We start from the raw sequence: 18,789 nt of genomic DNA on the forward strand, positions 1-18,789 counted from the left end.
TAGCTACGACTGTTTTCCTTAGGCCATTAGTTTAACCACCAAGGCCAGGTTATTTTATAAGTTTTTAAAATGGATTTTTGCCAGGTATGTTTTAGGAACGATACCTTATTACCCCCAACTCAACATACTAAAAAATTACATGTTACCTGATCCTGACGTGGAGGTCACCATGTGGTAAGAACATGGTGGAGATTCTGTATTTTGAGGGTCGGCCTCGAGCCCTGCTAAGAAAAGCCAGAAAGGTCACTTCGAGGTGCTAAGCAGGTACCTTTTGCTGTGGTGAGAAACGGGACAGCAAAGATTTAGCCTAGTTTACCACCATAGCCACCCTGGTTGAAGTCGTTGCAAAGGCTGCTGGTGAATCTCTGTGGGGTCTCTGGATATCCAGTTTCCCGAACTTTTGGAATATTTACCTTTGGATTTGAACCCAGGAGATGCCACTAAGTAGGTTGTTTTCCCCGTAAATCGACCTAGATCGTCAGATAAATTTGATTGAATCGACCTGGGAGATAATGTTTTGCGCTGTCAGAGCTATTTTTACCCGACTGAACCGAAAGGAGGTGATGTTTTTGAAGTTGAAAAGTTAGAGAGACAGTTCCAATAGAGGCTCTGAATGTGCCCCTTCCTCCCTTAGTTTCAAGTATAGGCTATGCTTTGATTGTCCGATAGCAAAATTAGTGAACGCACATGAAATGAATGAAAGAATGAGAAATCCCCCATCGCTGATTATGATTTCTGATATTTTGTAGACATCCAGATGGTTGTTAAGAGATGCTGAGCTGGAGTCTTGTGTATTGGATCGGTTGTGTGGGGTCGAGTTGTGATGAGCCCTCACTGGAGATCAAGCTTACCATTATAGGCACTTGTTGAGTCGTATAGATTTCGTATTTACCGACAAAACCCTTAGAGATGACGACTTGTTGAACCTTAGTTCACGTAATTGACAAGGTTTAAAGTGTTCCAGAAGATAAAATGTTACACACTAACCTTCCGTTCTAGTAGTTGCTGTCTCGTCTGGTTTGTCAAAGGTGACGAGGTTTAGTAAGTAGTTTGTGATTGTGTCAATGTTTTTCGGTATGCAGTAGAGAACGAGAGATTGATAATTTTAGGGTACCTTGACAAGACATGCGGAGAGGCCGGCGGTGTCTCTGTGATCGGTATCTGCATCCAGATTTAGAATTTAGCATTCAACTACTTTAGATCGGATCAATACTTACATAATTGTATCTACTGATTAGGACGTTTAATAGAATAGGTTGTTTGGTCTGTCCTTCTTGCGAAGGAATATTGTGAGGAGCAGGCTCATGCTGAGCGGTGCCTTCTCTGGTAATTTCAGCACCTGTTTTAACAGGATTTCGGTTTATTTGGTCAGCGTTAGACAGTCAAGAGTGTTAAAACGCTGAATAAAGCACGGCGTTGAAGGGACAAGCACCGGTTTGGAGGTGAATGGCAGACGCATCCCTGGAACCATTGTCAGGTAACAGGTTGACCTCCGCAGTCTGATGACGCCTGCCACTGCCTAAGATACGCTCAAAGGCAGCCTCCGTAGAATTTGCTGAGTGGAAAGTCACTTGACTTTGCTATTCTTATTTGGTCAGCGCTAGACAGTCAAGAGTGTTAAGACGCTGAATAAAGCACGGCGTTGCAGGTGCAGGGGCAAGCACCGGCTTGGAGGTGAATGGCAGACGCATCCCTGGAACCATTGTCAGGTGACAGGTTGACCTCCGCAGTCTGATGACGCCTACCACTGCCTAAGATACGCTCAAAGGCAGCCTTCGTAGAATTTGCTGAGTGGAAAGTCACTTGACTTTGCTATTCTTATTTGGTCAGCGCTAGACAGTCAAGAGTGTTAAGACGCTGAATAAAGCATGGCGTTGCAGGTGCAGGGGCAAGCACCGGCTTGGAGGTGAATGGCAGACGCATCCCTGGAACCATTGTCAGGTAAAAGGTTGACCTCCGCAGAATGATGACGCCTGCCAATGCCCAAGATAGGTACGCTCAAAGGCAGCTTCCATAGAATTTGCTGAGTCATGGTCATTTGACTTATTGGTCGTCAAGGGGACCTGAAGGGACTGATTTGGAATCCTTGGCTTTTTGTTCTAAATCAAAGGGAGTTATTTTGAGGCTTATGTATTTGCTTTAAAGATAATAAGATGTGTAGGTAAAGGTTACTTACTTATTAGTATTTGGCGATTTGTAAGAACTAATTTAATCAGTCTGAGCAAATAAATATATTATTATGTTTTGATTTTGCTTGAAGTGACCGGCTAGAGAACCAAGGTCGGATTATTTTTTAGATATCACCAGTATGAGCACAGGGTGATTTTGCCGAACAAAAATCCAGCACTGGGAGGGTGCTCCTCGCACAATGCTTATTAGGAATTTTAGCCAGGATACGCTCGTGACATGTTCAAATTCAAATTAAAAAACGTTTATTGCATGTCACATTACAATTTATATGTTGTTGCAAAATAGAAGTATACATGTTCGATGCACTTAGCACATTTTGTCATACTTATTAAGCTTCTTGATTTGCAAAAAACATTAGAATTTAATAATTCAAGCTGTAAGCTGGCTCAGTGTTGGGGGTGGCCACCCAGTCTACTAATAGTTGTAGTTTAAAGTGCTTTGTTGATGTGGTAAAGCATTTGTAGGCGCTTTATTTTATGGGCACAATGAGCCTTTTTAAATGGGTATTTATTAAGAAACTCGTACCAGAAAGAGTTATCGTTCGATTGTGGTGATGCTAACAACGTATTTTGATTGATTGATTTGGTAATGTTTGCGATTGGGGCTGACAGGGCCGCCGTTAAAATTGTATAAGATGGTTGTGGGTACGTTATTCAATCTATTTACCTATACAATATAGAGATTCGCGAGAATGCTCATTTGATCGAAAAGAATGTTAAAGCTATCAGAATCCCACGTACCTCGTTTCAACCGTTTTGAATCTCGCCGGGGTCCGAGTTTCTCCGGTATCCGACGCTCTGGGTCCACCTGCTCGTCGTCCGGAAGACACTCGTCCCCTTTGGCGCCAACCACCATCACGTACATGTCGTTCGCGGTCACACACGCGCGGTCAATTGCAGATGTTGCTAGTTTGGAAGTTAAAGACGCTATATATGAAGAACTCCGAGCAAGCTCGCCCCCAGGTGACTAAAATGGCGGCAAACGGAAGTAAGTCAAATCAATTCCTATTAAATAATTGCGGAAATGACGTCATTTAAGGTATAAAATGGTAAAAAACTACACCGGAAGTAGACGCATCTCTCTCACCAGATGCTGTGCATCGTCACATGCCGAATAATTATTAATTACGTGATTCTTAATCATTCCATAAAAAATCATTCACGCATAAGTCAATGCCAACTTTTCTCTATGGTCAATGCGTTTGCATTTACGTGAATGGTCTAATTTTTATTTAATGGATGTTGGCGATTTTAAGGGCCTCGTGAACGCGACCATAATTTAATCCTGTTCTCTTTGGTTATTCCTTTCAGTAATAAATTTCTGTTCGACGCTGATTGGTCAATTCAAAGAAATAGTACAAGATTTCATTGGTGATCACTTTTTCACTATATGAAAAAGTCCAATGACGTTTAATTTCTGTAGATGTCAAATATCATGAAAAGGAAAACATATTTGTCAATGGAAGGCGGTTGAATGTTGTGCGTTTGTTTGTTTATTTTGAGAAATAGAAATTAAGAATAACACCGGCTTATTAGTACGTGAAAGCAGATATAAAATAGACAATCACTATGCCGAGTGAAATGATAACATTGCAGCTGGGCCAATGTGGCAATCAGAGTAAGTTTTGACCTACCCACCTAACCATTTAATTAATTCCTTACTTCGACCCCTAAATCATGTGTTTCATTTGCAGTTGGCTTTGAATTTTGGAAGCAACTATGTATAGAGCACGGTATATCGCCTGAAGGAATCCTTGAGGAGTTTGCATCGGCAGGATCCGATCGCAAAGATGTGTTTTTCTATCAAGCCGACGATGACCACTACATCCCAAGGGCTGTGCTGCTGGACCTGGAACCTCGTGTTATACACACTATCATGAACTCTCCATACGCCAAGGTACATTTAGTATTGCCAAAGTTTCTAAAAACTGGGATTAAGCCTACAAATTCACTGCTTTATGAACATAACTATCATGTTTTTTGCTAAGACAAAGGAATTACTATACTTACTTTGTGTTTTTATTGTTTAGCTATACAATCCTGAGAACGTTTACTTATCAAAACATGGAGGAGGAGCAGGAAACAACTGGGCATCCGGTTTTGCTCAGGGAGAGAAACTCAACGAAGAGGTTTTTGATATTATCAACAGAGAAGCTGATGGCAGTGATAATTTGGAGGTGATTATTTTATTTTAATTGCCAAGATTGACAAGCTCTTGAATTTTACATTAATTGTTTTCCTGGTTATGTCCTCCAAACTAAAAATGATTACTGATTGATTACCATAAGTTACCATCTTCATTCAGTCCATTTTGCCATTTTCCTTAGGTGAAAAAATTTGGTGGTGCCTAAGAAAACCCCAAAATATTACCAATTGTAATTGACACTATTAAAAAAAAACCATACGAAAGAAAAGAAAATCAGCCCTACCTTTTAATGATCCCTAGTTCTTATTGACGCTCAAGTTCATCAGGAAGTTTTCAACCGACTTCAAAAAAGGAGGAGGTTCTCAATTCGACCCGTATGTTTTTTTTTTTTTTTCTATGTTTGTTACGCGATAACTCCGCCAATTATGAACCGATTTGAACAATTTTTTTTTCGGCGTATAGGTAATACCTCAAGGGTGGTCCCATTTAAATTTAATAATAGAAAAAACAACCCCCAAGGGTGGAAAATTGGGGATGAACTTTTTTATACGCAATATCTCCGCCGATTATAAATCAATTTGACTGATTATTTTTTTGTTGAATAGGTATAATCAAAAGGGTGGTTTCATGCGAATTTGAAGAAAATATTTCACCCCCAAGGGTGGAAAATTGGGGATGAACTTTTTTATACGCAATATTTTTAATTTTGTTTTTTTTTGTGTTCACGCATTTGAAGTCGGTTTTATTTTTTTTAAAAGTTATTGTATCAATAATCATTCTTTTGTTGCTAGGGTTTTGTGCTGTGTCACTCGATAGCTGGTGGTACAGGGTCAGGCATGGGCTCGTACATCCTGGAACACTTGTCGGACAGGTTCCCGAAGAAACTTGTGCAGACGTACAGTGTGTTTCCTAATTTGGATGAAATAAGGTGAGATAGATTTGATAAGCTTTTTTTAATAAAATTAAAATTAAATTGCTTATGTGCTATTGATGTTGTATAAGCTATATTGTCATTGTAATGCCCTGGAAAGGGCCTATGTATTGAATAAACTATTTTATTTTATTAATTGTAAAGATTCATCAAAATCCTTCCAGTAGTTATTCCATGATGGAGAAATAAAGATTAATAATTCAATGAAAATTTGACTTCATTTACTTAGTTTAGAATGCCAATGACTTTCATGCATAAGGGCCTTGCCACACTGGCGGAGTACAAGCGTTTTCAAAGCGGAGCGGCGACGCGGCTGCGCTACGTTTCCGCCTAGAGTTTTCGCTTCATGTTCACCGCGAAGCCGCGGCGTCTACGACGCGTCGCCGCTCCGTTTTGAAACCGCTTGTCATCCGGCAGTGTGGCAGCACACTAAACAACAAATTGTGGCTAACTTATTTTCTAAATTTTTTCAGTGACGTAGTAGTCCAACCATACAACTCGCTTCTCACGCTGAAGCGGCTGACGGAAAGCGCCGACTGCGTGATGGTGCTGGACAACACAGCGCTGAACCGTATCGCCAGCGACCGCTTGCACATACAGAACCCCTCGTTCGCTCAGATCAACACATTGGTGTCTACGATCATGAGCGCCAGTACCGCCACGCTAAGGTAAGTTGACAAGAGAAAAAGTCTACAAATCTCAATGATGATAGAATCGACACACCAAAATTTTATACGCACGGTGATGTAAACGCCTCGCCTCGCGGTTGACAGCGCGTGAAAGGCGATGTCAGCTCGTGAAACGCTATACGATGTTGACCCCTATCTGAGTTGATAAGTCTGCTATGACCTTAATGCGACACACCATACAATATGTGTTAGAATATTAGACGCGTGTGCCGTGCCGCGCAGCGACGATCAAATTATTTCTGACCTTTTAGTAATAAGTATGTCACATAATGTCGCGGGAAGAGCCTGGATGCGGGCAGCGCAGGATCGTTCATTATGGAAAACCTTGGGGGAGGCCTTTGTCCAGCAGTGGACGTCATTTGGCTGAAACGAAAATGTCACATAATCATTTACATGATTGCTTCATAGGTACCCATCATACATGAACAACGACCTCATCAGCCTGGTCGCGCCGCTGATCCCAACACCGCGGCTGCATTTCCTGATGACGGGCTACACTCCACTCACGGCAGACCACGAATTAAATACTGTATGTTATATTGAACGCTTCTCTTATGCATTATGTCTAGACTGTAATATTTTTTTTAAATATTTTTGTATTTTCTTTTAGGCGCCGAAAATTCGAAAAACCACTGTCCTCGATGTGATGCAGAGACTGCTACAGCCAAAGAACATGATGGTGTCCCTAAGTCCTGACAGAACAAATCAGCACTGCTACATATCAATACTGAATATTATACAGGTACAAAAAGACTACTATTAACTAAGACATTTTCTGTTGCCGCTTTTAAAAAATCCGGCTCGAAGGACCATGTTTATTGACGTCATTCATTTTAGTAAAAAAATGTGTGTTATTGCTTTGTTGAATGTATTCTCTCTTCTCCAGGGCGAGGTGGACCCATCGCAAGTGCACAAGTCATTACAGCGGATCCGCGAGCGGAAACTTGCCTCGTTCATCCCGTGGGGCCCGGCCTCCATCCAGGTGGCCCTGTCGCGTCGCTCGCCGTACGTTCACGCCTCGCACAAAGTCTCGGGCTTGCTGCTCGCTAACCACACGAATATTTGCTCGGTAAGTTGTTGTGGAGCTGGGGAAATTATGCTACTCTTTTTCTACAGTTTATCTGGATTTTTATTTTCAATAAGCTATAAAACGAGGCTGACTAACCGTCCCAACCGCCTTGCTGTGCATCCTAGACGCTATGTGACGACTAAAACAACTGCAAATTCTCCTCGACATGGAGGGCCAGAGTTAACCATGAAGAGATTGTGCTCTCATCTCTATCTATTCAGTCTTCCGGTCGATTGCATTGTCGTATCATGGAGAAAAAGAGAAAATTCGTCACGACGCATCCACTCGCCAGTAGACACCTACATGACGTCAAAAGTTTCATATCCACTACTAAGGTCCCCAAAATCCTTATTTCCAGCTGTTCGACCGCTGCCTACAACAGTACGACAAGCTGCGCAAGCGCGAGGCGTTCTTGGAGGTGTTCCGCAAGGAGCCGATGTTCCGCGAGTCGCTGGAGGAGTTCGACGAGTCGCGCGCCGTCGTCGACGACCTCGTGCGCGAGTACCAGGCCGCCGCCACGCCCGAGTATGTGCACTGGAACCCGGGTGAGTACAACAGCTGTAGCCTTAAGGCTTCTGCAGATCAAACGCGTAAAAAAATACAATATTCGTCAACCTGCCTCCGGTGAGTCATGCTAATATGGCCGCCATAGTAAAAAACAGCGCGGGCCCGTAATCCAGTAGACATTTTAGTTTTATGGTGGATCCACACAATTTGAAGCTACAAACGAGTTGCACCCCAGCGACCGGCAGCAATATGGTGCCGATCGATGGAGATTAAATTGATTATAAATTGGACGTAGTTACACGAAAAGGATCCAATCCACAACATTGTCAAAAATGACTTTAGTATACCAAACTGATGCTAAATATCTATATTATCGGTCAGTAAAAAAGACCCACGTCAAAACAGCTGTTTTTCATTGAATTTGAACATCGGAACCAACCCACATCTATAGCCGCTTATGTATATTTTTTCACTTATAACGATCCAACTGTCGTGGTTCTTACCCTGTGTTAGAAACTAAATCAGTAAATCGATCCAAATAGGTTGGATCCTTTTTGCGTAATTCGAATACCAACTTCAACCACACGTCAAAAACGCAAAAACGATCCACTCTGCTTGGATTTATTTGCTGAATTGCTTATTTTATAATCAAATTAATAAATGGATCCAGAAAACTTGTTTTTTTTTTCAATAAATGCATTTTTACGTTTTATTCTAATAAATCTGTCAACGAAAACGATCCATAATAGTTCTTGGTATTTACTTACTGATTATATTTAAACAATAGTATAGAAATATTGTTTCACAAAAACAACCCAAACCCAATCTAATCATACTTAGTTATGAAAAGGATCCAATCCACATCAAGTCATTTTCGAGATATTAACATTTGAAGTTTATGACGTACTTATTTCTTCATAGGTATTAATTATAAAATAAGTTGTCAGTATGTTGTTATTGTGTATTATTATTATTCTTTTTATTGATTATAGTACAATCAAACACAATATTGTATTTCAGGAGATATTTGTAAAAATATGCAGTTGGATCCTTTTTGCTAAATAACAGTTAATATTGTGCACGCTCAAGACTTTATTCATTAAAAGACCCATGTAAAAAATATTTAATAATAATGAATTTTTTTTCAATAAAACGTCATTTTTTTTTATTATTACTTTAATTTTATAAAAAAAAAACAATTATACACACAGAACATTAATCGCATTTTGAAGAATTTGAATAGTCGGTAGTACAGTATGCACTCTTTCCTACTTGCAAAACACAAAACATAAATTATTTGAAAATTACTGAAGTGAAATTTTCTAAAATGTTTAAATTTAAAATCAGTTCGAAAAAAAAAGTAATCTATAAGTTAACAAGCCTAATAAGTAATCGCTCTCCTCAGGAATAAAATCAAGATCTTCGTCGTAGCCTTCTATGTCTTCTACGATGTTAGAACTACCCTTTAGTCTTATAAGTCTTGACAATCTTTTGGGATCAAATCTAACATGGACAGAAGATCGTCCAACTTGGGTTGAGGGATCCATAAAAAATACTTTATGGGGACCAAATCACTTGAAAAGAATACAGTAAATAGAAAACTTTTTATATCCAAAGAAAAAGTTAATTGGTTAAAGACAAAGGTGATTTTATAAATAAGGACGATAAATTTCATCTATATATTGAAAAAAAGTTAGAAGGTAAATTCTTTGATATTAATGAGAAAGACCTTGTTTTATTGTGGCCCAACGGCAAGGTAATCCCTCAACCCAAGTTGGATGATCTTCTGTCCATGTTAGATTTGATCCCAAAAGATTGTCAAGACATTTATAAGTCTCTAAAGAGTAGTTCTAACATCGTAGAAGACATAGAAGGCTACGAAGAAGATCTTGATTTTATTCCTGAGGAGAGCGATGACTAATAAATGATGAACAATAAAGAATTGAGTATTAAAAAATGACGTTTTATTGAAAAAAATGTCATTATTATTAAATATTTTTTACATGGGTCTTTTTAATGAATTAAGTCTTGAGCGTGCACAATATTAACTGTTATTTAGCGAAAAGGATCCAAGTGCATATTTTTACAAATATCTCCTGAAATACAATATTGTGTTTGATTGTACTATAATCAATAAAAATAATTACAATAATACACAGTAACAACATACTGACAACTTATTTTATAATTAACACCTATGAAGAAATACGTCATAAACTTCAAATGTTAATATCTCGAAAATGACTTGATGTGGATTGGATCCTTTTCATGTAACTACGTCCAATTCATGTGTTACTTTTGTAACCTACAAGATGAGTTTCTGAATATTCTCACTTGCAAGGTTATTTATTGATAGTTCTGATCAATTGAACTAACAAACAATTTATTTGTTTACAGAGAGCAGTCAAATATAACAGATGATGAAATGAATTACTATTGGGACTAAGATGTAACGAGAAGAATACTTGAGAAGAATTAAGAAGGAAAACGAGAGAAGTTGAAAGGAGAACACACTCACAGTTGTTATTTAAGTTTTTGTTTATCTATTGTGCCATTTTTAAGTTATTAATAATCTCATATTGTTACTCGAATGCTCTCTAAAGTGTAAAGTAGAAGTACATGCAGGAAGTTAAATAAAAGATTTTGCTTTTATTAAGAATTTAATTTAATAATCGCTAACTCTTCAACATTCCATCTGTTTCATACACATAATTATATCACTTGTGTGAACATACACTCTGTGGTTTGTACATGACGTCACTGTCTTTCTATGTGCTTTCTTTTATTGGGATATTTTTTGCAAGATATATTCCAGAACAAGTTTTGAGATTGAACTCCATGTGATTATAAGTAGATTGTCATACTGCTGTGTTGCAAAATAACAAGGATAATTAATATCCAAGTAAACATGATAGATAGTAGTTTATATATTTGTGCTTTAAGATGCACAGTTGCTGGCTTGCTGGTTTGAACACCTTCATTTGGATGACAATCTATTAGATATCACAATAAACGAGAAAAGTGTGTTGTTAATGATGCATACTAATATTAGGTCACTTGATTTGACACTTGTCTTTTATTACAATTACATTATAAAAAAATAAAATTCCCTTTACACCTATTGTTTACGTACTAGCTATCATAAAACTAGTAGTGTATCCCGAGGTATCGCACTAGAGAGCAGACCTATTAGAATCCATACATTTTTATACCTTCAACAATTTTTTTATGTACAGGGACCAAATTTTGATCTATGCCAGCATACTTAAGAATTATGTATGTAATATAATAATTATTGTTTTTTATTTATGCTATTGTTATTTATTTTATGAAAGCGTGAAATATGATTCATTTGACCCAGTTTAAAAATGTCAACCCCTTACTAATACACCCTATATCTAATTACATGGCATTGTGTGGTATGTTCGTAGAATGTGCCTACATTTGGCTGCCGTATTAGCACAGAATAATAATAAGTACTACGTACAGAAGTTTTACTTCGCGAAGGTATTTAAAAAAATGTATGCTCAATGTCATTAACAATATGGTGTAATTTAGCTTGTCTCAAGAGTCAAGCAAGTTTGTCAGAAGTTTTGTTGACAAACGTCAGTGATCGGTACTGCGCCGAAGCTATAGGGCTGACTTCGGTAAAATGATGTGACGTGAGGTGCCAATCTGCAGAAAATGGCGGAGGAAATACATGATTTAGCATGAATTATCATGAATAATATTAACTACTTATTTACCTCTCAGTGTCTTGAGGCAACTTAAAAAAGTACATTCTGTGTTTTTATTATTATTTAGGCAGTTAAATACTGCACAGTATTTAGTACACCATTTTCTTTATTTTTTTCCATCATACACAAGAATACGCGTGCGTGAGTCAATGTTCGCTCGTATGTGAGGCCTTGTCGAATAGTACTCTTGTAGGGGGCAATCGTGCGTGTTTTGTTTTCGATGTAAACTCGCGGAGATGAACAGGCCTGGTATTAGTATGAATTTTAGGCTATGTACAGAAGATACCATTTAATGTAAGCATACATGTTTTACACAACTGAACTTCTGTAAAATGTATGACGTAAGATACCAAACCAACTCTAATTTGGAATCAATTTACAATATCTGGCTGTGCATTATCAATGCTATCAATGGCAAGCACATTGAGACTTCACGAAATCTATGCTGATGACAGCCAACAACAAAGTTCCTCAACTAACACAACTGCAACATTGCAAGAATAACATAAACACACATACCCAACATGCAATATTACACCTAATTGCTTTATACAATAACAGTTGTTCTTAAAAAGTTTTGATAAATTTCAACATACACTACTTAATTATGATGAAAAAATCAAATCAAAATAAAGTTTCATTGCCCAAGTGTATGTGATGAAAACAACTAACACAAATAAACTACTGAAATGGTGTTATAATTGTTAAAATTAAAAGCGATGCTTAAGTGCGATGCATTAGCAAAATTAAGTTTGGAATAGTAACATTAGTGATTAGTTGCAGGTCCTCGTGCCTGCAGCGGGCGGGCGAGGCTAGGAAGTCTGACTCGACTGCTGGAATTTAGGCTGGATGATGGAAGTTTTCCTCACTGGCACGGTTTCAGGGGTAGGGATGGCATCACCGGTCGGCAGCTTGGCGGGGACTGCGGGCGCTTTGAAAGGAGCAGCAAGATTTCCAGGTCTCTGTTTAGCCATTTGATAATCTCCAGAGTCAAAGAATTTTTGCTGAAAAATTGAACAGGGTTGTAAGTGATGGTGATGTTTATTATGTATAGCATTTAATATCTGATGGTATGAAAATAAATGCATACATGATGTATTATTTTATAAAAAAATTACAAGAACTTACTCCTTTAGCCAGTCTTTTCTGCAGGAAAGCTGAGTGTCCTCCTGGACCTCTCCCAAGCATTGCATTTGGGAACTTTGCCTTCAGTTTTGCTTCTTCTAGCTTCTCCAATTCTTTTGGCTGAAAATTATCAAAAATTAAATACATACCTACTTCTGTACAATATTCTCGCTTTACTTGTATTTGAAATAAAATATTGAAAGTAACTTACATCTTTTGGTGGGTCATTTTGATCTGGTGAATCACTCATTTTGCGTCCTGAAAATAAACAATAATATTTCGGACTTCAATACCTATATTTACAATGTCACAATATGCAAATAAATTATCATTTTGACCCAATTTTATTTAGGAAAAGTCTAATGTAATTTGAAAGATCTTTGATATTACATACATCACAATTTAGTGGGGAATAATAAGCTTTAGGTCCGGGAGTACCAAAGGGGGTCCATTAAAATAACACTTAATTTTTTTTTTTTCGAAAATAGCAAAAAACATAGTGATCAAAAAAAGATAGACTGATTTTTAAAATTTTTTGAAAAAAAAAAATAGGTTTTCTGACACTTAGAAAAATTATGACGAGTTTAGACATAGCCGAATTTTCGAGCGTAATTTGTATGGAGCTGGGACTTGTAATATTTTTCGCTTTCACTTAGTGTAGCAAGGGGGGTCTGAGAACATAGCCGAATTTTCGAAGGCATTTTGTATGGAGCCGAGACGTAAAAATTTTCGCAAATTGTTTACGCGGCGCGTCGTAATGGGATGGCTTAATTCGGATTTTCTCGTCTCCGGCGCTGCGGGATGAGCAGCCTCTTCGCCCTTACGTAACAAGGTGTAATCACCCACGCTCGCCTCCGCAGCTTCGGCTTGCTGGTCGCCTCCGGCGACCAGTCTCAGCCGCTCCAGCTCGCACGGGTGACTACGCCTTGTTACAGTGGGCGGAGGCTGCTCACCCTCCGCGCCTCCGGCTTTGGAATTACACTCTAGTATCGGGCAGACAAGTACCACGGCCAAAGGACCACGGCGAGTCGGGGTAAACGCAATTGGATAATGGTCTTTCATACATAGATTAATAGACTAGAAAACTGCAAATATCTCAGTAACGGTGCGTCGGATCGAAAAAATAATGGAATTTTGAACCCCCTTAAGAGCCTCGTCCGGCACCTAGGCCCATAATATTCCGACCTCAAAAAACGGTCAAGTGTGAGTCGGACATTTTTTTGCGAAAATTTTACAAGTCTCGGCTCCATACAAAATGCCTTTGAAAATTCGGCTATGTTCTCAGACCCCCCTTGCTACACTAAGTGAAAGCGAAAAATATTACAAGTCCCAGCCTCCATACAAAACACGATCAAAAATTCGGCTAAGTCTAAACTCCATACTAAAGCCGTCGAAATTTTTCTAAGTGTCGGCGCCATACAAATTACGCTCGAAAATTCGGCTATGTCTCGGACCCCCTTTGCTACACCCTAACCAAGCTTTAAAACTAAAACAAATAGCTTTCATCTAAATGTTAGTCTTTTGAGAACATGATGACAAAGATACCTACATAATTTAGAAAAACAATAACATAATTATACATATATTTCTAATTAAGATGTTTCTTCACTTAAAGTTTTGTTTACACTTAAGTGTACATAAAGCGAACACTATAGAAAAATAATCCAAATGAGAAATGAAATGATAAACATGGAAAACAAGGTAGGTGTATTTTGTAGTTTACCCTCTCTGTAAGGTCGTCAGATAGTCATGCCACAAATACTTTACAATAATTCCCAAGGAAATGTTCTTACTAGAGAATTCAAAAAGATGAAAAATAATAATCAGTAACAGCCGTACACCACACACCACGAGCAATAAAAAGCAAACATACTTTTTGTTCTTACAAGTTGAAAGTAGTTTACCTTGAACTTCGTGGATTAGTCAAACTGGTAGGATTTTATTTGATTTAACTAAACTTCACAATCTTCTTTGTAAAATCACAAAATTACTGGTGTATTCAACAAAGCTACGATCAACAAATCGAATTACTCTCGTGATTTTCAAGTAAAAATGGCGTTTGAGAAAATATTGCCAGCGTAAAAAATCTAACGTATTTTGACGTTAGGTAGAGCTCAAGTGAGCTCACGAAGGCTGTGGAAGGGTTGATGTGAAAACTTTATAGAACCTAGTTGGACCGAAGCTTTTAGTTCTATAGGTTGGCAACAAAGTTTGTCTATGACTGTCTGTCAGTGTCATTGTTGTCATTCGTTTTCAGCAGTGGGTAGACACTTCTCATTCAAAAACTAGTCTCTATATGTAGCAATTGATATACAACCTTATCCCTTAAGCAATAAAGTGCATTTTGGATTGATTTCACTACAGCAGGGGAACCCGCGGATCAATACCACCATACTAAAAATAATTGTTAGTGTCCTTATGTTGGTAGTATTGTTAGTTTGACAAATGAAAAAAAATGTCTGTCAATTGAGTTTGAGTTTTTAACCGGCGAATTGATTCGTGTGAAGTTATTTTCTCAGATTTGGTGCAATATTACTGTAAATAAACTTTTCTGTCGTTTACGTTGAGTTGATTAAGTTCCTCCGTATCGGGCGTGATAAAGTTTGCTGTTCAGTGTTATGTTTTTTGTGAGATAGAGACTCTTTTAAATAAGCTGTGTTTCAACTTCTACAGAAGTTTAAACTCTTATTTACTTTTCTGTTTAATGGGTATGTTATCTACTTACTTGAAATATTAGATCTATTACAAATCTATTATTCATTAAAAACAACCCTATGTGATGAAAATGTAAATGTACTTTCAAAACTGGTAAATGCATGAACCAGGGCATTGACACTGGTTGGAGAGAAATTATAGGCTTTGTTTAATTAATACCTATTTCATTTTAGGCTTCTACTGATAATGGAGAGTAGAAACAACAAGAAGTGCGTTATTTGTAATAAGAGGCGAAGTCGTGGTGGATCACCCTTACTTTTGAGTAGGTTTCCTCTGGATTCTGACCGGTAAGTTTCTAATAACACTCATTTATTACAAGATAATTTTACTGATTGTGTAAACTTAAAGGCTGGGATTAATATTTTTAATCATACAGTAAATAACCATAACCAATTTTTAATTTCAGTATTTTGTTTCGTACTCTGTAAATGAATTGCATAACAATACTAAAAGAAATTAGTTGATGAATAAATTTCAGTTTGTTATTCTTTTTCTTTTCTAATAGGTATTTCTTATTTCAGTTGTCGAATGTGGGTTAAAAATGCTGGCATAGAAGACTTAGCATATGTACCTATTGAAAAGTTACACCAACTGAAGTTTGTTTGTGGTGGGCACTTCACTCCTGAATCCTTCAATGCCAAAGGAACTCGGCTGAAGAACTCAGCTATTCCAACACTGGAATTGAGCAATCCCATCTTGCCAGATGAAGTTTTGACAGAGTTTCCTCTTCATGTAAAAGACTCCAATAAAGAAAACCTCAAGACAGGTATGATGATGACTTCAATTATTTTTTTTAAATTTAATTTACTATCAATTTTTCTGAATTATTTAGATGTCTTAATTAATTTTCTTTGGTTTCCAAAACAAACCAACCGAATGCAATTTAACAAGGTTCTTTCTTTGTAACCACAAACATGTGTTGTATGCTTATCAATAAATAATATATAATTTCAATTATTAATTATATCTATACTTTGTTACAGTTCTTTATGATCATTCATATTGCATTCCAAAGAAGTCAAATCCAGTTGAACGAGGTATGTTTATCTAAAATTATACTAATAATATAAAAAGGAAATATTTAATTGTTTGTTTGTATTTGATCGGCTCCGTAACTCGAAGCCAAGATAGCCTAAAGTGCGGGTTAGAACCCCACAGCTTGAATATTGTAGTAAACCCACTCGTAACACAATTTAGCTTAGAATGTGTGTTGAGTTAGAGGGACTTTAGTAATTTGTGTAATACAAATTCTTCAAAAAAAGTACCGGACCAATTTGAAAAATTTTAGGCAATCTACATTAATTAGCCAGGTCAGCTAGTTTAATAATATTTATAAGCTAGTAATTTTTAATGTGAGCAAGACATGTACTAGACTGATTGTACCCTAAAGTTGGGTAAGAACATGACATTTTATTACCCAATTCACATTTCATTATCTGCTTTCAGTTCCCCTTACAACTACAACCAAACAACTAAATTCAACATGTTTGGGAGCTGTGGATATACCAGATTCTGGTATTTCTGCGAAAACAACTTTTGAACCTCTTCCTTCTACTTCCAATGCACCAGAACATATGACCTATAAACCCATTACTCATGGTAAGTGTACAAACTAATTATTTACCTTCTAAAATATGCCTTCCCTCAAACTAAAGAATGCCACCCTGGATGCGTTCTGCAGTCTGCAGTCAGGTCAAAATGAACTTATATGTACAACATTCTACCACTTACAGATTGTCTTGACATACCCGCAGACCGCATCCAGAATGCAGAACATTAAAACCTCTAAATGCCTTTAATTTAATATTATGTCATTGTTATTGAAGGTGGGCCCACGCTTCATATTTTATGAGAAGAGCTATCATTATCCTGTCTTTGCATTTTTTTAAAACTTGATAATGATTGATTGATTTGGAAATAATATGTTTCATAAAACAACAAAATAAATTTTAAACTAATTTGCATATTTATAATATTTCAGATGATAAAAACATTTGCCATCAAGATGCACAGGCAGAAATATTAGTCCACAGTTATAAAAGACCTAAGAAAAACATTGAAATGAAAGGTAAGATAAAACATCCTAATTTAAAAAACTAAGTAAAATTGCTGATTAATTAACCAATATTCAATTCAATTTGCTTTAATGTTGTTTTTTTTACTAATGGAAATGTTTTTATTACAGACACTTCATCAACATTTACAATTAAAGAGAAGAGGCTTTGGCGACAGTTACAAAATGCAAAAAAAACAATAAGGAATATAGCGAAGTCAAGAGTGAATTTAGACAAGTTAGATTCGGAAGTGCTGACATCGTTAGTAAAGGATGTAGTGCAGAATAACAAAAAAAAGTCACAAGGAAAAAGGTGGACTTTAGCCAACAAAATATATGCTTTGGCTATATTTAAACGGTCCCCTAAAGCATACCGCTATATGCAAAAGCTGTTTACGCTACCAAGCACTAAAACGCTCCAAAGGATTTTAAAAAATATACCAATGGAGCCTGGTATAAATAAAAATATAATTGATATGTTAGAGGCAAAAGCATCAAGTATGCCAAAGGAAAATAAATATTGCTCGTTAATATTTGACGAGATGGCGTTAAAGAAACGGATAATTTATAACGAAATTGCTGATAAAGTGGATGGCTACGTGGATTATGGAGAGGGCGAGAACATGGGACGAGAAAAGAAAATTGCAGACCATGCGTTAGTGTTTATGATACAGGGTGCTAAACATAAATACAAACAATATATTGCGCACTATTTTGTGGAAGGCACAATATCAACAGCAAAACTGGCAAAAATTATATCGGACATCATCAAAAAATTAAAAGAAATCGGATTTATGGTTCTAACAACAGTTTGTGATCAGGGATCTACAAATATAGGAGCTCTTAACATGTTAAAAAGAAACTGTGGACAAGGCATAGATAGCAACTTTTTCTCTGTAAATAATGACAAAATTTTTATAATCTATGACATCCCTCACTTGTTCAAATCATTACGAAACAATTTCTTTAAAAGTGGAAATATGTCTTTCGATGGAAAAATTGCACAATGGAGGCATTTGGTAGTTGCAGAAGAACACAACAGAAATTTTTTAAATTTTAAAAAACTGAATAGTACCATTGTAAATCCAACATTCAAAACTAAGATGAGGGTGAAGTATGCTGCGCATGCTCTGAGTAATACCGTGGCAGCTATTTTAAAAATGATGGCATGGAAAGAAGTTTCTGATTGCAATGATACAGCATTTGTGATTGAACAGTTAGATAAACTATTTGATTGTACAAATGGTCCATCATCTTTAAATGACGTAAAGAAAGGGATCCGGGAAAATGTTTCCACATCAAGTAATCACATTGAGTCTTGGACCTTTTATACTGATAAGTTAAAAACCATAAAATTTATAACAGCAGAAAACACGATACTAAAAAATGTTAAATGCGTAAAGGGATATCAATATCTATCAAATCCTTAAACGATATTTGGGAAAAGTTAAAGAATGAAGGGTTTAAATATATGAACCTTAGACAGTTTAACCAAGACTCTCTGGAAAACTTATTTGGAATCATTAGGCAACACAGTGTAACCAATAGAAATCCCACTATCACGCACTTTACTGCAGCGCTTAAAACAAGCATGGTTACTGGGCTGAAAGTGCCTCATAGCAGAAGTG

At 37.0% G+C, this 18,789-nt stretch overlaps 2 protein-coding genes across 2 annotated transcripts; one reads left to right on the forward strand and one right to left on the reverse strand.

Moving 5' to 3' along the window:
- The first annotated feature begins 3,593 nt into the window (after positions 1–3,593).
- On the forward strand, positions 3,594–10,183 carry LOC135078472 (tubulin gamma-1 chain-like). Its single transcript, XM_063973048.1, has 10 exons — positions 3,594–3,807; positions 3,884–4,086; positions 4,220–4,366; positions 5,127–5,263; positions 5,740–5,934; positions 6,364–6,484; positions 6,566–6,697; positions 6,842–7,024; positions 7,383–7,569; positions 9,929–10,183. The coding sequence occupies exons 1-10, from the start codon at positions 3,759–3,761 to the stop codon at positions 9,943–9,945; spliced, it is 1,371 nt and encodes a 456-aa protein (XP_063829118.1). The 5' UTR covers positions 3,594–3,758; the 3' UTR covers positions 9,946–10,183.
- A 1,762-nt stretch (positions 10,184–11,945) lies between these two features.
- LOC135078577 (alpha-endosulfine) lies at positions 11,946–14,462 on the reverse strand. Its single transcript, XM_063973139.1, has 4 exons — positions 14,298–14,462; positions 12,605–12,651; positions 12,397–12,513; positions 11,946–12,272 (listed from the first exon to the last, which is right to left on the reverse strand). The coding sequence occupies exons 2-4, from the start codon at positions 12,641–12,643 to the stop codon at positions 12,081–12,083; spliced, it is 348 nt and encodes a 115-aa protein (XP_063829209.1). The 5' UTR covers positions 12,644–12,651; positions 14,298–14,462; the 3' UTR covers positions 11,946–12,080.
- Between the last annotated feature and the right edge of the window lie 4,327 nt (positions 14,463–18,789).

This window comes from Ostrinia nubilalis, chromosome 1, assembly GCF_963855985.1.
Source record: "Ostrinia nubilalis chromosome 1, ilOstNubi1.1, whole genome shotgun sequence".
Classification (NCBI taxonomy): Eukaryota; Metazoa; Arthropoda; class Insecta; order Lepidoptera; family Crambidae; genus Ostrinia; species Ostrinia nubilalis.

Bases quoted from the DNA above. Each gene is read 5' to 3' on its own strand.
- LOC135078472 (XM_063973048.1), top strand. From the start codon at position 3,759: ATGCCGAGTGAAATGATAACATTGCAGCTGGGCCAATGTGGCAATCAG. The intron at 6,485-6,565 runs GTATGTTATATT...ATTTTCTTTTAG, and splicing joins CAGACCACGAATTAAATACT to GCGCCGAAAATTCGAAAAAC. The intron at 7,025-7,382 runs GTAAGTTGTTGT...CCTTATTTCCAG, and splicing joins ACCACACGAATATTTGCTCG to CTGTTCGACCGCTGCCTACA.
- LOC135078577 (XM_063973139.1), bottom strand. From the start codon at position 12,643: ATGAGTGATTCACCAGATCAAAATGACCCACCAAAAGAT. The intron at 12,514-12,604 runs GTAAGTTACTTT...GATAATTTTCAG, and splicing joins AAAATGACCCACCAAAAGAT to CCAAAAGAATTGGAGAAGCT. The intron at 12,273-12,396 runs GTAAGTTCTTGT...TCAATTTTTCAG, and splicing joins AGAAAAGACTGGCTAAAGGA to CAAAAATTCTTTGACTCTGG.